Raw genomic sequence first — 19152 nt, forward strand, 5'->3', positions numbered from 1 at the left:
TTAAATAATTCTCACCAAATCTCAAGTTCTGGACCAAGCCGATATCTTGCACCCTTGCATTTAGCAATTTCAACACCTAAAAAAATGTTTTAAAGTTATTGGTATAACTTCTCAATTACAAATGAAATGTGATTGGCTATTATTCTTACTCAGACCTCTGAATTCTATCACCTGTTACCTTCCCTGTTAGAAAATCAGTTCTTGTGCAATAGAGGTCTTGAGCTACTGCCTGACTCCTGTGGTCAAGTGGCTAAGAGTGGACAAATTAAAGCTGAATTCTAACAAGAGGGAGGTAATGCTAGATAGAAAGCTTAATATCTTGAAAGTCACTGTGCTTCCCATCGTCAGTGGGGTTCAGCTGAATCTTGCTGACTGATTTGAGAATGTAGTGGCTATATGGGACCTAATATTACTGCTGGAAAGGAAAATTAATGCAGTTGTAAAACACACTTTCTCCCAACTTAGTTTAGCTGGGAAGATGCCTCCCTATCTTGAATCTGCTGATCTGGCCACCTGGGTCCATCCCACAGTAACAAGATTAAACTGTTGTAATGCACTCTATATAGGTCTGCCCTTGAAGTCAACTCAGAGACTAGTTAGTATAGAATTCCATAGCTTGGTTATTATCTGGAGCATACCTACTACACCCATTCTGCAGTCATCTTCTCAGCCGCCAATCTGGGTATCACATAAAAAGCCCTACATGGCCTTGGATGCATTCTTCCTACACCCTGTGCTGTGGAAGCTCTGCTCATCTAATCATTGCCTTCTGCACATGTCACTCTGCAAATGAGCAAGAACTGTACACAGATGTGCTTTCCCTGTGGTGCTCCCCAACTTGTGGAATGATCTGCATGAGGAGATCAGTAAAACCCCATGCTTCTGACATTTTGCAAACTACATAAAACGGAATTGTTCAGGAGGACATTTTTATGAAGGTAACAGGGGTATATTATAACACAGCGGTTCAGGAGGGTGCTTTAAATAATGGGAACTGTAGACTATGTAACTGCACACAGAGATGTTATCTGTTGCTGTATATCTTATCTGGCACTCATTAATCTGTTTTTTAATTATATAATATCACTTTCTACAGTCCTTATCATGTATAATATTTATGCTTTGTTCCAGATTGCCGTAATCTTAGTCTTATATTACACTGTTTATTCAGTGTCTCATTCTATTGATTGTATTGATTTACACTGTGCAATCCACCTTATGCTCAGTGAGAAAGTAGTACTATAAATAACATAAATAAAACATTAATATATTATGACCTGCCTATAAAGAAAGGATTCTGTATCAATGTTGTAATCCCACAGTGGCATGGAGGAGTGGGGAAAAAGAGAATACAGCTTCTTGAAAATTTGCCTTCTCAAAAAAGCAAATTTATTTATTTATTTATTCGATTTATATCCCGACCTCCCCACCGAGGCGGGCTCAGGGCAGCTCACAACATAAAATTCAACAATCAGCTTAATAAATAGTAAAATACATTAAATAATTTTCAAAAATTAAAACAGTAAAACAGAGAAACAGTCAATCAGTTTGGTTCTGGTCATTAGGCCTTCAGAGAGATGCTTGAAAGTATTTGACTTTGTCTTCTAAAACCATAAAAGGCAGAATGGAAGCTCAGTAAGATTCCAATAGATTTCTTCCTTTTACTGCAGAGGCAGAGGGGAACAGGTTATACTTTAGAACAGGGGTGGCCAATGGTAGCTCTCCAGATTTTTTTTTTTGCCTACAACTCCCATCAGCCCCAGCCAGCATGGCCAATGGCTGGGGTTGATTGGAGTTGTAGGCAAAAAAACATCTGGAGAGCTACCATTGGCCACCCCTGCTTTAGAAGACAACAGGCCTTTCCACCTTACAGTGTGTCTGTAAGGTGTCACAGACAGTGTTCCCTTTAAGCTGAGTTAATGTGAGCTAGCTCACAGTTTCTTTGGCTCCAGCTCACACATTTTTGTCTTAAGTCAGAAAAAATGGCCCTAGGGCAAACTAATTTATGCAGTAGCTCACAACTTTATGCCAGTAGCTCATAAAATAGAATTTTTGCTCACAAGATTCCACAGCTTAGAGGGAGCATTGGTCACAGATATGGCCAGGAATATAGAGGAACAGTTGCTGGACTTCACCAAAAAGATCATGGGAGATATTCCTGCATGCCAGAGACACAGCTGGTCTAGCTTCAGCTAAACATGCCAAAGGAAAGTTTAACCCCAGAACAGAATCGCTTTGGAGAGGGGCAAGAAACAAAGAAATAATACAATTATATAGCCTTATGTAGAATAAAAGCCATCTAATCCATATTAATAGCTCTAATGAGGCTCAGATGTATAAGCATCTTTAGAATGACAAGTATTTCCAACTTCACAGACGTAAAGATACAGTTCAAGGAGAAGCTGTGCTGGTTAAGGGCCAAAAGATATTCATATGTATGATAAATTTGTTATCAGTATCTTTAAATAGACTTCATTAAGACAAAAGTAGCAAGAATAAATACATTTTTATGTATTATATATTTCAAGAGCCTTTCTATGGTGTTTGAAGTTGTAAAATAATTAGCTAGCTATGAATGTGAACCTTATCAAGTAGGAAACCTAGCTATTGTTAGGAGACAATTTTAAAAACCTATAAAAATGTAACGCTCAATTGACAGGGAGCTGCTTCTTAGAATGGGTCCCTTGCTTGCGACCTGCTTATCTATGGGTAAGATACTTTTATGGACTCAGTAATTCTTTCTTTTAATTATGTAACAGTAATAGATGATATGATTTTGTTCAGTCACTCAGTGTTAAAAATGCAACATTGTTATATTGTAATAAAGGATAAACATGGAAGAAGAGATGCTATAATATCATCACTTGTGTACTAGATCCAAAATAAACCCAATAGGTTGTTGAGGTGTACCTCTTGAACTAATGTAAGAAAATTAACTATTAGGGCTACTTAAGTGACTGGCCCAAGGTCAAACAGTGGACATTAAATGCTTTAGCGCTACTTAAATGTACACCTGTATCTGAATCAGGCTTGACCAGAGTTATCCAGAACAACAGATACTTGTATCAACCTACCAACATATTCATACCAATACAAAATAAAAAGTAATGGAAATGTGATAAATCCCACCTAGCTAATGAACTTTAAGTCCATTTCTGCTGTATCGTCTGTACTACATGTACAAACATCTATGACCCCAGCCCAAACTAGTTAGAAGCACTCATGAACATGTTGTCATATGTATTATACAAAATTAAATGGTAGACTGGAATGGTGCATGTCATATTTTTGTAGTTCCCAATAAAAGTTCCCTAAGCATAGTAAACTAGCACAACAGTAAGAGCCAGTGAGGTATGGTGGCTTAAGTGCCAAATTAGGAAGTGGAAGGCCTGGGTTGAAACATCACCACCACAAAGGTCACTGTGTGACTTTGGGCCAGTCATACACTCTCAGGCTAGCTACCTCACAGGGTTGTTGTGAGGATAACTGGAGGAGAGGTCCCCAGGGAGTTTCTGTGAAAGGCAAGGAATAAGTAAAATAAAAATAAACCTTATTAGGGTCAAACGGTTGTGATGAAGACAAAATGAGGGATCGCTAAGTACACCACCCTGAGTTCCCAGAGGTTAGGTGCAACTAAAACGAACACCATCTTTTTATTACCATCTTTTTATTACTCTGGTGATGGAAGATCTTCCCTCACCACCAGGCTGTAAAGAAAGAATCCAGAGGACAATGAAGTACCTGCCTGGGAGCTGCTTTTTAAATATCGATCATATGGCTTACTTTTTAAAATCCTTTCCAAGTTTCCATCAAAATCCAGTGCCCACTGATTCAGGGCGCAGGTGGCCACCGTCACTGTCCTTCCCATTACGCCTCCTGGCTGCTTCACTCCCCCGCCCCGAGAAGCTTAAACCCTCCTCCAAATTCACGGAACAACCAACGCGCCGAGACCGCCGTCAATTTCCGTCTCTTCAGAGGCCGCTTCCTGTCTTTCTCTCCTCCTGTTCGCGAGTCCTCCAAGAAGATTGTCGGGAGGTGACTGAACTGAAAGCCTTGCGCACGGCACTTCCGGTGTACGAGCTGGCGACAAGGAAAAGTGTGGATTAGTACTTAACAGGGCGGTAGCCAGAATTTGGAAGGTTGGGGGGGGCGCATTTATATTGGGGGGGGGGGCACTGTTGCCCGGCCCAGTGTTCCAAGCGACCTTCCCTCTAGTGGCTCCGTCCCTGCCTGCCTCTCTCTCTTGCCATCCCTCCCCCCCAAACCAACTTGCTTTGGGACTGGGGGCAGAAGCAACCCCCAGGCTAGTTAAAGGGCCCGTGGATCAGCTGTTTCCCGGGCCCTTTAACTTGTGCAGTGGCTGGGGACTGCTTCTGCTGCCAGCCCACACCTGTTTTAGTGGCAGGGAACAGCGGGCAGTGGCAAGCTCACCATTGCCCTCTCTTCCCCACCAGTAAAATAACGAGCAAGCCGGCAACAGAAGCAGCCCCCAGCGGCGAAACAGCTGATCCATGGGCCCTTTAACTAGCGGGGATGGGGTTGGAGGCTGCTTCTACTGCTAGGAGCGGCTCCAGGGCAAGTAGGCCCTAGGCAGGCGGGGGCCCCCAGCCGCTGCACTCCACTTCCCTCCACCCGCCGCCATGGTGCTCCGCACACTTGCCCCCCCCTGCCACCACTGCACCCCCGTCACCGTGCTTTGCTCGCCCACTGCAGCAGTGGCGTTCCCCTGCTTGCTCCCCCTCCTCCCCTGCTCACCGCAACTGCTGCCGGCCCACACACTGTTTTAATGGCAGGGAACAAAGGGCTGCGGCGAGCTCACCACTGCCCTCTCTTCCCCACTAGTAAAATAATTACAGACCGGCAGCAGAAGCAGGCCCCCACTCAAGTTAAGGACTTGTGAAACAGCTGATCCATGGGCCCTTTAAGTAGCAGGGAGGGGCCCTGAGGGCTGCTTCTGCTGCCCGGAATGGCTCTAGGGCGAATAGGCCCTAGGCAGGTGACCCCCCCCCCCCGCGCTGCCTCTCAGCCGCCGTGCTCCCCTCACCCCCACTGGCTGCCGTGGCGCTCAGCTCACTTGCCCTTCTGCCACCACCATGCTCTGCTCACTCGCTGCCGCCGTAGCACTCCCTCGCTCACTGCCCCTCCTACCACTGCTTGCTGCGACTGCTGCCAGCCCATGAGCTGTTTTTATGGCTGCAGCCCTCTCTTCCCCACCAGTAAAATAAGGCACAGGCCAGCAGCAGAAGCAGGCCCCCATGCGAGTTAAGGGCCCGCAAAACTGCTGATCCATGAGCCCTTTAAGTAGCAGGGGGGGTGGGGCTGGAGGCTGCTTCTGCTGCCGGGAGCGGCTCTAGGGCGAATAGGCCCTAGGCAGGTGACCCCCCCCGGCACCCCCCCAGTCACCAAACTCCACCCCACCATCCGTCCTCCCCCCGCTTGCCGCAACTGCTGCCAGCCCACACACTGTTTTAGTGGTAGGGAAGGAAGGGTTGTGGCGAGCTCACCGCCACCCTCTCTTCCCCACAAGTAATATAATATGCGGGCCAGCAGCAGAAGCAGCCCCCAGCCCCCGCCTCAGTTAAAGCACCCACGGATCAGCTGTTTTGCGGGCCCTTAACTCGCATGGGGCTTGGGGCTGCTTCTACCACCAGCCCACGCGTTATTTTACTGGTGGGGAAGAGAGGGCGGTGGTGAGCTCGCTACAGCCCTCCCTTCCCTGCCATTAAAACAGCGCACAGAGCCGGCACCAGAAGCGGCCCCCAGCCCCCTCAAGTTAAAGGGCCCGCGAAACCGCTGATCCGCAGGTCCTTTAACTCTGGCCGGAGGCTGAGACTGCTTATGCCCCCTGCCCCAGAAGTTACCTCTCCACTGCCCTGGAGCCATGGCAAAGGCCCCAGGGGCTGGTTGGGGCCTCAGAGCCAGGGGGCCTCTTCCAGAAGTCAGGGGGCTGTGCCCCCACAGGCCCCCTCGTAGCTACAGACCTGGTACTTAATATTCCATTTTACCTTCCTATGCAAAGCATAGAGTGCTAGGGGATAGAGTAAAACTGTTCTACTTTCCTAGCATAGAGACCGGAAAGATATACGGCTTCCTGTTTGAGATCTCAGTTTTGCGCACAGTGTGATAGGGACGCAGTGTGCCTGCATGGAAGAGAATGGAGTATTTGCATTCTATTGACCACTGGCGAGCGTGGAGATGGTGATTGAATTGGATTTGCCTTAGCTAGAACCTGAGGTGTACGTTTGTTGTTATTTGGTGATGGAGTCTCTTTAAATGTTTGTCTTCAGTGTTATCTGATAATTTCAGGTGACATGGGCACATGCTATTAATGAAGTGAGTTAATTGGAAAAACTTGGATACCCTGTTATACAGTTGCTCTCCTTCTCTATCTTGATAACATGCACATACCACCTAACATTGTAGTGGAACCTTCTGGAATTTATTCCCCAAATAAATATTGAAGAAAATATTGGATTTATATCCTGCTCTATTCTCTGAATCTCAGAGCGGTCACAATCTCCTTTACCTTACCTTCCCCACCCCCCACACACACCTACCTGTGAGGTAGGTGGGGCTGAGAGAGCTCTTACAGCAGCTGTCCTTTCAAGGACAACTCCTACAAGAGCCATGGCTGACCCAAGGCCATTCCAGCAGCTGCAAGTGAAGGAGTGGGGAATCAAACCAGTTCTCCCAGATAAGAGTCCACACACTTAACCACTCCACCAAACTGGCTCTCAAGTAGGTGACAATTCTTTAAAGTATTTATTAAGAATATTATTATAAACCACTGTACTGATTTCAGCCTTTATGTGAAATGTGCAGCTAACAATATGGCACAGTTGCTATAAACCACCCCCATCTGCAATGTGGAGATAAATAACAGTGGACTACTTTAAAGGGGTATTGGAAGCCACATATGTCATTTTCACACTACATTCTATATATAAGGATTTTAACAGGTCTGTATTACATACGTAGCTGTACATTCCAGAATTTGAGTACAACCAAAAAAGAGGGAGAAAGGTAACCAAGAAGGCTGGAACAAAGAAAAAGTAAACTACAACTGTGCACATAGTACAAATGTACAAAACATCAGTATATAATTTAATAATACTATTTATTTTATTCTATTTATATCCCGCCCTCCCCGCAAAAGCAGGCTCAGGGCAACTTACACACTCATGTAACATGGAACTTAAAATCACATTAAGATATAAAAACATAAAGACATAAAAATCAAACCATTTCACATGCTATAAAAATCTTTGAATTTTCCTATTCTGTTGTTCCAGCAGGGTATTCTTTAAAAAGACCGATCATAGGTTCATGTTCAAGGTGGTCCAGTTGTTTTGGAGTCTGTTGTAGCTTGTGATCTTAATTTACAATACAATCAGAAGTGTTAAAATATAATTTAAAAACAATAGTTCTGGGTTCAGCATATAAGGACCTAATCCCAATATAAAGACATATTTCCATTTATATAAATACAGATTTAAAAGTACATACTGTCTCCATATGCAAGAACCAATATCAAACACATTAAGTTAAGAGTCCAGTGGCACCTTTAAAACCAACCAAGTTTTATTCAGGGTATATAAGCTTTTGTGTGCACACACAGTTCTTCAGATATAATGAAGTGGAAGAAAAGCATTCAGACTTAAAGACAGCAACTGAACATGTAACATGATGGAGATATTTTAAGATATGCAGAGACAAAACAGGAATAACAAGTATATAGGATCAACAGGTGTATCCATTTAATTAAGAGGGAACAAGAGTGCAGCAATAAGCATGTCAAAATAGGAGCTAAATGCGTAAAATAATCCTTTCTAGCTGTGGGAAGTTAACTGAAACTCCCATCGCAATCCTGTGTTTGTCTCCTCTCAAGCCTGAGGTAATTGAGGGCACCTGAGGGAGGAAAATTGCATCAGCCTACTTGCATACATCAATTCCAAAAAGCAGCAAAGTACATCAGACACACAGTCAATCAGTTTCTTCATTCAAATTTCTTAGCACCAGAGTATCCAACATTCCAGAATTACCATAACTATTCTGTAAAGGTAAACATCTTATCTTTACAGCAAAGAGTTGATAACATCTCTTCACCCCTGCCTTTTATCTGCAATATGAGATTGAATATTGCCCAAGCACATTTTCGCATACTTGAAGAGTATTTCTTCCTCTTCCAAAAATCTAGAAGCAGTGCTGCAAAACCACTGCAGCAAAGTCCAAGATAACGTTTCCTATGAGAGCAATCACTACTATAACAAGAACTAGAAGTGCATAAATGTACTGAGAAGAAATCTGGTATTTAAACAAAGGAACTGTCAGGCTACTATTTCCATAGAGAATCATGGTCTATTGCACCATTCAGCTTTTTCCATTTTAGGCTGCGTGTGATTCCAGTCTTTTTCTATCTCTGCAAATGATTGCCCTCAAGAAAATAAGGTAATACACTTATATTTTTATGCTGCTTGACAAATGCATACACTGTATCCTTGTTCTCACTTCAGTCCTGCTACATTCAGCTAATGGCTGAGTAGGGATTTGAATCTGTTTTCCCCTGGTCCAGGTCAGCACTAACTATTATACTGTATCGGGGCTCTCTCTCTAGTATTTTTGGAAGCTTTACACTTGAACTAGTAAGTCTTTGTTCAACCAGTCATGCATTCATGATTCATTTTTAAAACATCTATCGCATCTCACCAGCAAAAGTTTTTGATTCAGCTTGCATACCAAATAGAAAACAAAAATGCCAATAATTAAAAATACTGTAATTGTATACAGCAGTGACAGTAAAAAGGACTCCCAAAATTCCATTAGCCTCCCTGGAGAGAGAATTACGGTTTTGGTGCTATGACCAAGAAGGCCTTCTCTCAGGTTGCTCCCAATCTAACAAGGCAGAATCACCTGAAGCAAGGCCTCAGAAGATAACCACAGGCAACAGGCAGGCTTGGAGGAGAAACAATAACCATCACCAAACATTTAGGGGTTTTTTTTAAAATGAACTTCCAAAAAAGCAACTTTATGAATTCTGGATTTTTTTCTTCAACAGCAAACGTACAATAATTTAACAAAACGTGTGTGTGTGTATACATATGGTCAAACACTGATTTTTTTAAAAGTCAGGGGGTTTTGTTTAGAAAAAATTAGTTGAAATAGTTAAATGATTTTTAATTATGTCAACTAGGTCAACATGAACAATTTTAAACATTGCTTCCGTAGCTAACTCAGTCATCTTTACTTTCATTTTCCTGTTTGTTCATAACCTGGAAAAAAGACAAATAAGCTTTGTTTGTTCTATTGCTTATAATTTAACTCTGGCATTGCATATTTCTCTTGTTCTGATGTCATTCAGTTCAACAACATCAGCAATAAAACTGCTATTTTCCTGCATTTTATTCACGGTTACATAAATTGGTTTCAAGATCATCAATGCATGTTCAGCATTTTGCTAGCTGAGAACAGCTATGACAGTGCCATGTGTTTTCTCAAAATTCTGTTCTGAAATAGGGTTGCCAACAGGCCTGGAGAAAAAACTCCTGTCCCTTTAAAAAGGAGGTATGATATAAACAACTCCTCTTAATCTCTACTAAAGAGACAGGCAATCCACCACCCCAGGCATTTGGCAGCACTATTCACACACTCATAAAACTGGGCCAGTTTTTCATATAGTGCCTGTAACAATCTACCATTGAGTTCCATAGCACTGGTTACCCATCTGTTTGTGGCACAGTTCAAAGTGCTAATGATTTGGGGTTCTCTGTTATGTGGACCGTTGTTGCATAAACAAACTGACTAGGCAAATTACCAATTTTTGTTTGGATCTCCACCCATACTATTCAGCCCACCTGTTAGGTATTTGCCTTTCAAGCCCTGCTCTGTACCTCCAAAATCTGGAGACATGGTGTTTTCTGTTGTGGTACCCTGCCCCTTGAGGCTTAACTGGTGACTACTTTACTTTCTTTAGGTGCCAGTCCAAAACATATATATTTCACCCAGTTTTTTAATTAGAGGCTTTATATCTGCTTTTAAATGTTCTGCTGTTTTATGGATAATTTGTATGCTATTTATGTCCAATGGCTTGGTTTTTATACTGTGAAGTAGGCTTCCCAACCCTCCCGCCCTGGCGGGGGACCCCAGGATTTCCACCCTCTTCTCCTGCTCCCCAAAAAAACAGAAGCGGGGGGAGGGGTGGAAACGGCGCCGGGGAGCATGGCGAGCCACCCCATCCCAGAGCGGGCGAGGCCGCCACGCCGCTGCCGCCCCCTCCCCGCCCATCGCAGCTGCTCCTCCGAGATGGGCCCAGGCTGAGCCCATCTCAGAGGAGCAGCCAAGAGGCGGCAGCAGCACAGGGGAGGGCGAGGCAGGCCAGGAGCATGGTGAGCCGCGAATCCGGGCCCTTCTAGGACCCGGACTCGCGGCTCGCCACGCCCCCGGCCCGCCTCCACCTCCCCCCTCCGATTCCACGACGGAGCGGGCGAGGCCGCCACGCCGCTGCCACCTCTTCTCCGCTCGCTGTGGCTACTCCTCCGAGATGGGCTCAGGCTGAGCCCATCTCGGAGGAGCAGCCACAGCGAGCGGAGAAGAGGCGGCAGCGGCGCAGTGGCGTCACCCGCTCCGAGACGGGGCGGCTCGCCACGCTCCCCGGCGCCGTTTCCCCCCCTCCCCCCTAGCTCCACCCCAGTGTCTCCTGGCTCCACCCCCAAAGTCTCCTGGCTCCACCCCCAAAGCCCCCAGATATTTCTGGGGTTGGACTTGGCAACCCTACTGTGAAGTGGTTCTAATTGTAAACTGTCTCAAGAAAGCCTCTGAAGAGGTGGCATAGAAATATTTTAAATGAATAAATAAATAAATTGTGGGAAAGTTAATTTGATTTATCTCACTTTTTCAGAGCTGCTTCTACAAAGTGGTTGTTATGGAAGTATTTTGAAGTTTCAGCAACATTAGCCTTTATTTCTGAAAAAAAGATGCCTTTTTCTGGGAGGTGCATCCAATGTGTAGTACTGCAACTGTTACATTATTAGCTTGGGGATCTCTCTTGAGAATTTCTTCTCCTCTTGGATATATTTGCAAGATCATGTGTGACCAAGGCAGAATCACCTGAAGCAAGGCCTCAGAAGATAACCACAGGCTGGCTTGGAGGAGAAGAACAATAACCATCACCAACTTGTTTTTTTTTTAATTTTAAGTATTTGAATCTTGCTTCGATATAACGCAAACATTACATAACATATATAACATATATCAATACATCAAATACTCCTTTTCCCTCTTTTTCTTTCCCATTCCCTCCCCCCACAAAACAACCAGTAATAATACCTTATTGTATATCTGTAGCCATGAGCACACCTTTCGGAGTTTATCCAGTATATTATTGTTGGCCCCTCCTGCTTTTACTCATCCTATGTACTCCGACCACCTCTTCTTAACTTCGACAATCTTATCCTCACAATCTTATTTGACAATCTTTTCCTGTTTTAGTATTGATAATATCTCCAACTGGATCCATTCATATAAATATCCATTGCATCTTTCTATAGTCATTTTGTAGCATCTTTCCAGCCAAACACTATAACTGCAGGGACAGCTAAAATCATAGCTTTAAATGGATCCTGGTATGATTTATCTATTTTATAATTCCCCAAAATTCCCATGAATAACACTTTTCCCGATAGCTGCACTTTAATCTTACATACTTCCTCCACTTTTTCCAAGATCTTTTGCCAGAATTCAGTCACCTTTGAGCACTCCCACCAAAGATGTGCATAATGTCCCTTTTCCTTTTTACAATACCAGCAGTCAGATGTCATACCCTTGACCATAGAAGATAGTTGAGCAGGCATTCCATACCATTTTAATATTAATTTTATCTCCAATTCTCTAAATTTCTCCATTTTTATTTCCCTAATACCTCTCATAATTTTATTTTTCACATTTTCTGATAATGCTACTTCTTTCTCGCATTTTGACTGTATTATACCAATCATAATTTTTATCCTCAATCATTATACTGCATATCTTTCTTACAATGCCCTTTTTATTATCTTCTTTAGTTCCATACAGTTCTTCCATCAGGGTATCCTTCTCCGTTAATATTCCAGAATACTTTTTGTTTCAAAAAATTATATAAACGCATACCCCTTAACCAATATTATTCTCCCTCTCTTCCCAATACATCACCAAACATTTAGGGTTTCTTTAAAATGAACTTCCAAAACAGCAACTTTATGAATTCTGGATTTTTTTCTTCAACAACAAACATACAATAATTTAACAAATCAAGTGTATGTATGTGTATATATAATCAAACATTGATTTTTTTTTAAAGGCAGGTTTTTTGTATTAAAAAACTTAACTGAAATAGTTAAATAATTTTTAATTAATTATGTCAACTAGATCAGGTAGAGAAACATTAAACTATTCCCAAACTAGGTCTCTTTTATGATGTGCTGCCATTATAAATTTTTCCTTCTAGTGAGAGAACTGTGTGGTAGATCTCAAGTCAATTACGCTTATACTCAGAGACACCTCTTCTGAAATATGCTGCTCAAACAGTTGCACTTTTATTTCTAAAGCCTGTCACTCCCTTCTCACATTTAATTCCAGACTTTTTCTTCTCTTGTCTTGATCAATTCTACCCCTATCAGTCTTTTTTATTATTGAAGTTCTTTAAACTTTTAGAGTTATTTTACAGGATTGATACTGCGTGCACAAATTTGCAGAGGGACAGTTGGGTTGCAATCTAATATAAAATTCTCATGGCTGTAGCTGATTTATTTATTTTTAAACATTTTTTGTTGTTAAGAAGTATGTTACCTCTAAATACACAAATCTGAATTTGAGAACTGCAAAATTAAGCATCTTGAATGGTATCTTCTAGACTCAGCACTGAGTCCCATGGAGTAGACAGAAAGATTAAGCTAGATAATTTGTGAAGAAGCCTCTAGAACCCCATAAAATTGGGTTCATAATACATGAACTATTGGAACTTCATTTTCCAGGGCTGTTTCAGCTCTCTACACCTACTCATACTCCTCCGCCACAGTTTTGCTTTACAGAAATAAAGAATTGGAAAAGTTGTGGTTACCAAGCAACCCCCAGCAGACACTGAGAATTCAGTGGACATTCTTTTCTTAAATCTACAGGAGTAGTTTATTATTTGGGGGGTTAATCTAGAGAGAGACCCCATACATACAGGCTGTCATTGCTCCTTATTGCAGCTCTATTAATCGTATCCAGCAGGAACTCATTTGCATATTAGGCCACACCCCCTGGTATCACTATTGTTTCACACAGGGCTTTTTTGTAGAAAAGCCCAGCAGGAACTCATTTGTATATTAGGCAACACCCCCTGATGCCAAGCCAGCTGGAACTGTGTTCCTGCTAAAAAAAAGCCCTGATCATATCTATGGTGTAGTTCAGAAACAGATATATTGAATACATTAAGAGGTATCTCTGGTCGTAAACAGGTTTCTCCACTGCCTCAATTACCTTTTTTAAAATTATTGTTCAGTTAAGTTGATTTTTATCCACTTTTTTCAAAGTGTTAGCTGTGATTCTTGTCAAATTCTGGTTAGGACAGTATTTATCTCAGTTTCTAGTTGTCAAAGATATTCCACACTTTAGAGAGCAAGCCTAAGCAGATTTTCTCAGAGTCCTACTCAGGTGTATTCGATGGAGTTTACTCCCAAAAAAGTGTTACATTCCATTGTTTTGTATTGTTGTGATTGTGAGTCTGATTGTGTTAGGCTTCCCAAATCCCCCGCCTAGCTGGGGGACCCCCAATTTGGGGCCTTTTCCCCCCACTCGCCAAAAATCCGGAAAGCGGGGGGGAATGGCGACCCTTCCCACCCAGCCCCAATCCCAGCAGCTTCTCCTTGCCCTTCCCTTCCCACCCAACCCAAATCGCAGCAGCCTTTCTTCAGTTTTCCCAGGCTGTTTCCCGCCCCCAATCAGCTGGCTGGCGGGCGGGGGGAGAGGGACCCTGTGCCTTTGCACCTCCGGAGGCTTGACTTGAAAGGCTTCAATTTAGGATGGTGTGTCTGTGTTTCTGTGAAGAAGCTGGCAGCAACTAGTGAGTAGAGAGGCCGATCCGCTGCTTCAGATTCGCCAGAAGGGGGGGGGGGAGATAGGGAAATGTCTTCATTATTCCCTATGTGATCGATTCTCATAGGGTATAATGGGGAATTGTTCTGGAGGTTTCGGGGGCTCTGGGGAAGCTGTTTTTTGAGGTAGAGGCACCAAATTTTCAATATAGTATCTAGTGCCTCTCCCTAAAGTACCCCCCAAGTTTCAAAACGATTGGACCAGGGGGTCCAATTCTATGAGCCCCAAAAGAAGGTGCCCCTATCCTTCATTATTTCCTATGGAAGGAAGACATTTAAAAAGGTGTGCTGTCCCTTTAAATGTGATGGCCAGAACTCTCTTGGAGTTCAATTATGCTTGTCACACCCTTGTTCCTGGCTCCGCCCCCAGTGTCTCCTGGCTCCACCCCCAAAGTCTCCTGGCTGCACCCCCAAGTCCCCAGATATTTCTTGAATTGGACTTGGCAACCCTAGATTGTGTTGATCATTGTGAATTAGTGACCAGGAATTTAACTAAACAATTTCTATATCCCTTGATATCCTGAAGTATAATTCTCTTTATTTCAGAAGGGAAAATATATAGAACCAAATGTACAGTTTTGTTTTGTTTTTAATATTACTTTCTGACTAGAGTTAGCTAAATGTTGGGGTGCTCTTTGGGAACTAACACAGGTTACCAGATAAGCTGGCTATTGTAGGGGGTCTTGTTTGCTTCCCTTATGCTCTGTATGAATATTTGTAAACAAAATAAATATTTCAAAGACCTCACGTATCTGTTGTTTTTGTATCCCAAACAAACTATAGCTGCAGTGCTATGCATCCTTACTTTTGAGTACATCCTATTAAAACCAGTAAACACACAAAGGATTAGGCTGGCAGCTCTGCAATACTATCTCTGGATTATTATTTTATGAGTGTGGGGAAGTAAAGAGTAAGTTACAGAACAACCATGCAGACATTTTAAAATGTAAATACTATACACACATAAAGAAGAAAAGAAACATCTGTGTGTTTGGCTGGGTGTAGGAAGCTCTACACATATATACTTAAATGCAAATACAAATGGGGACTTTGCATAGAAGATTAAGCTCATGGCCGATGTTTGTTTGAATGCACAGGCACTAGGGAAAGGGGTCAGAACTTATCTACAGGCACAGCTATGTCTGCACAGGGCTAGTAATACCAGATCTAATACCCAACTGCATCTGTCCCATTATTGGCACACTTTTAACAGCTGAGTGGTATCAACATAGAATCTGGCCATCTATGGTGGAAACAATTTGTGTGGCAAAAAACTCTCCTGCTCCCATCTAACAGAGCAGCTCCCTCCCCTACAGAACACAAACTCTCATTCCTTAGCTACCCTGAGCCTGTTAAGGGGAGGATAGGATATAAAAAAGATAATAAAATAAATTAAGAACTTAAGAGATGTCATGTTGGATCAGGCCAATTGCCCAGCCAGTCCAACACTGTGTCACACAGTAACAAAAAAACTACCGGTGCCATCAGGAGATCCATCAGTGGGGTCAGGATACTAGAAGCCCTCCCACTGATGCCCCCCCAGCACGAAGAATGCAGAGCATCACTGCTCCAGACAGAGAGTTCCATCAATACCCTGTGGCTAATAGCTACTGATGGATTTCTGCTCCATATGTTTATCCAACCCCCACTTGAAGCTGTCCATGTTTGTAGCTGCACCACCTCCTGTGGCAGTAAATTCCATGTGTTAATCATTCCTTCTATGTATTATATCTAATTTTTAAACAAAGTTCGCTGTTCACGTGTTTACTATAGGTGACTTGTCACATAAAGAAAAGGTTGGGTTTTACTGGGACAAGGACTGTGTGTAACTTCCTGTTTTTCTCTTGAATGCCCATTCTATAAAAAGAAGTGCCAGAGAAATCATGCTGTATAGTTCCAGGTAGAAGAAGATGATACTGGATTTATATCCCACCCTCCACTCAGAATCTCAGAGCGGCTCCTTTATCTTCCTCCACCACAACAGACACCCTGTGAGGTGGGTAGGGCTGAGAGAGCTCTCACAAAAGGTGCCTTTTCAAGGACGAGAGTTATGGCTGACCCATAGTCTTATAGTTATGGACAAAATGCCTCCACTTATTTTTAAGCAATCTCTTGCTTTACTGTGAGTTCACATCTTCTGAGACATGTCATGAACAAAAGGTTTTAGGCAGGGCTCTTTTTGTAGAAAAAGCCGAGCACATGAACTCATTTGCATATTAGGCCACTCCCTGATGTCACCATTGTTTTGCTCAAGAACTTATTTACGTATTAGGCAACACACCCTGACACCAAGCCAGCCGGAACTGTGTTTCTGTGCATTCCTTCTAAAAAAAAGTCCTGTTTTAGGGATAACTCTTGACTTAAGTAAAAACATGTCAGAATATCCTAGGATCGCACTCACTCTGATTCTTTGAACTCTTTCACAGATGTTATGTATGTGAAGACATGCCTGGACATGTTGGGTGTTGTGAGCTTGAGGCACAACACAATAGACTGAGAGGATCCAAAGATCTGCATCCCAATTGGCTGCATAATTCAAACTGGCCAATCAGGAGGCAGGATCAGAGGATTCTAGGATCTGCCAATGAGTATGCATAGTCTAATAAAGGATCCAAAAAGGGTTCAATCACAGGGTGTTCTCTGCTTCGTGGGGGCTGGGTTTCCCCTGCCCCAACTGTATATATTGTCACATGTTCTGAGTGCTTGGAGGTAGTTTATAGTCACTTAATAAACATGCTGTATCACTAAAGAGCTTTAATCACTATGCAACTAGCCGCCTCATGCATCGAACCCAGTATTCAGCAGACAAATCACAAAAAAGAGCCATGCTGCATCTGTTGAATTTGTTTGCCCCAAAGCAATTACAAGTATAGAGGTATAAAAGGTCACCCCTCTATTCAAATTGTAACTCAGTGTTCCCATAGGTTCTGAAAGTGCTTTCTTTGATTAATTTACATTCCTTAACAGAATATGATTAGAGCATATGGAACTCAGGATATAGAAAGAGCCTTATTTTATGCATGTAGGTAGAAGACCTGAGACGAATATGCTGAGATATATTTACAAGCACCTTTTTCATCCCCTGAACCATGGTTTTTAAAGTGATGTAGTAAAATTCTAACCTATGCTTTAGGGTTGCCAATCCCCAGGTGAGGGCAGGGGATCCCCCGGTTTGGAGGCCCTCCCCCCACTTCAGGGTCGTCAGAAAGCAGGGGGAGGGGAGGGAAATGTCTGCTGGGATTTCTGTTATTCCCTATGAAGATTTATTTCCATAGAAAATAATGGAGAATTGATCCGTGGGTATCTGGGGCTCTGGGGGGGGGGGTTGTTTTTTGAGGTAGAGGCACCAAATTTTCAGTACAGCATCTAGTGCCTCTCCCCAAAATATCCCCCAAGTTTCAAAACGATTGGACAAGGGGATCCAATTCTATGAGCCCCAAAAGAAGGTGCCCCTATCCTTCATTATTTCCTATGGAAGGAAGGCATTGAAAAGGTGTGCTGTCCCTTTAAATGTGATGGCCAGAACTCCCTTTGGAGTTCAATGATGCTTGTCACAGCCTTGATCTTGGCTCCACCCCTAATGTCTCCTGGCTCCACCCCCAAAGTCCCCAGATATTTCTTGAATTGGACTTGGCAGCCCTACTATGCTTTAAAAATTTAGGTGACTACATTGGTTTTTAAAAAATCTTTATGGGCCGTACAAAGACCTTTGCAAACAAACAGAAAATTTATATGCGATTGCTGAAATTTATATTTAAAAAAAAAATGATAAAGCCACTGTCCGACTGCAGTAAATTCAGTGAAGAGCACATTCTTTATCAGTTCCTCCACATTCGGGTGGCGGTTGCCATGGTGAGAGAAATCGGCTCAGTTGATGGCTTCAGGCAGCTGCACCAATCCACCGGTGTAGCAGGGATGATGCTGAAAAAATCGGCAGTCGATTGGGCAGTGACTGTAGTGTGTCCTTTGGGGGGTGGGGCAAAGATGAGGGGAAAATATACATATCGGCGGCTTCGGCGGGTTTTTTTCTCTCTCGGTGTCTGAGGTTTAACAAAGGAATTGCCGGCTGAACGCAACTGAAACCCAACAGCAGAGGTAAGGGGGGTTAGCCTCGTTTTGAGAACGCCGTGTACTTATCTGCATGCGTACGTAGTGAAGTGACTGGCTGTTAGTTGGATTATTATTGATTAGCTCTGGTAATTCTCTCACGACAGCAAGATGCACATGGGTTGGCAGCTAGTGGCCAACAGGTTTTAAAACCTCCACATACATTAAACAGCCAATGAAAGCACTGCCTCAGTTGTGATCGAGTTGTCCATGCTTTCCTCCCGTTTAGGACTGGAAAGGCGAGTTTATACAAGGAGACTGTTTTGAACGCCATTTCGTTTAACTTTGAGAGGCTTTTTTTAGGTATTTCAAGCTTGTTTTCTTTGCCTTGATTTTTTTAAAAAGAAAAGTAGTTGCTCGAAAAATTATTAAACATGTATAGCTTCTCTTCCAAAAAAATGCAGAACTAGAAAAGTTTAAATTGCTCGATATATAGTAAAACTGAGCCAATTTTCTGGAAGTTATTAAGGCGTTGTGTTGATTTTTTTTACACAGAAAACAAGCTTAATGTATCTTCGTTGGGATTCTGGGGAGGAAGATGAAAGCAAATGCAGCATTTATAGGTTGCCAGTCTCTAGGTGGGGCTGGGGTTCTTCTGGCATTACAACTGATCTCTAAAATTACAGAGGTCAGTTCCCCTAGAGGAACCGGCTGCTTTGGGAGGATGAACTCTGTGGCTTCGTCTCTCCCCAGACCTCACTTCCAAATCTCGAAGAACTCCTCAACCCAGAATTGGTAATCCTAGCATTTAATAATCTGAGTAGAAGCTTTCTTGTGGTTTTTGAGGCAGAACAATACATCACGCTAGACTTGGCATAGAAACAGCTTTTCACCACAGCAGGATGTTTATTCAGCCTTAAATGTCACTAGCCTCAGCATGAAAAGGATTGCCGCACCAAGTATCCACAACAGGTGTCTTTAGAAGAGCGATTTCAAA

The 19152-nt window shown here is 42.9% G+C and overlaps 2 protein-coding genes across 4 annotated transcripts in view; one reads left to right on the plus strand and one right to left on the minus strand.

Annotated features, from left to right (window-relative positions):
- NADSYN1 (NAD synthetase 1) overlaps positions 1-4758 on the minus strand; it is an 83950-nt gene extending 79192 nt beyond the window's left edge. For 2 of the 3 annotated variants that reach the window (XM_060261525.1, XM_060261526.1), the window contains exons 1-2: positions 3784-3878; positions 16-76 (exon numbers count right to left, since the gene is read on the minus strand). In XM_060261525.1, the coding sequence (XP_060117508.1) occupies positions 16-76; positions 3784-3868 (146 nt within the window). In that variant the 5' untranslated portion in view covers positions 3869-3878. Of the gene's footprint in view, positions 1-15; positions 77-3783; positions 4081-4690 lie in introns of those variants that run through there. The other variant, XM_060261524.1, reaches the window with a different exon arrangement.
- A 13372-nt stretch (positions 4759-18130) lies between these two features.
- Positions 18131-19152, plus strand: part of DHCR7 (7-dehydrocholesterol reductase) — a 35590-nt gene continuing 34568 nt past the window's right edge. Inside the window, exon 1 of the mRNA XM_060262145.1 lies at positions 18131-18203. The gene's annotated coding sequence lies outside the window, so the exon portion shown is untranslated. The remainder of the gene's footprint in view (positions 18204-19152) is intronic.

This window comes from Heteronotia binoei, chromosome 21 (assembly GCF_032191835.1).
Source record: "Heteronotia binoei isolate CCM8104 ecotype False Entrance Well chromosome 21, APGP_CSIRO_Hbin_v1, whole genome shotgun sequence".
Taxonomy (NCBI): Eukaryota; Metazoa; Chordata; class Lepidosauria; order Squamata; family Gekkonidae; genus Heteronotia; species Heteronotia binoei.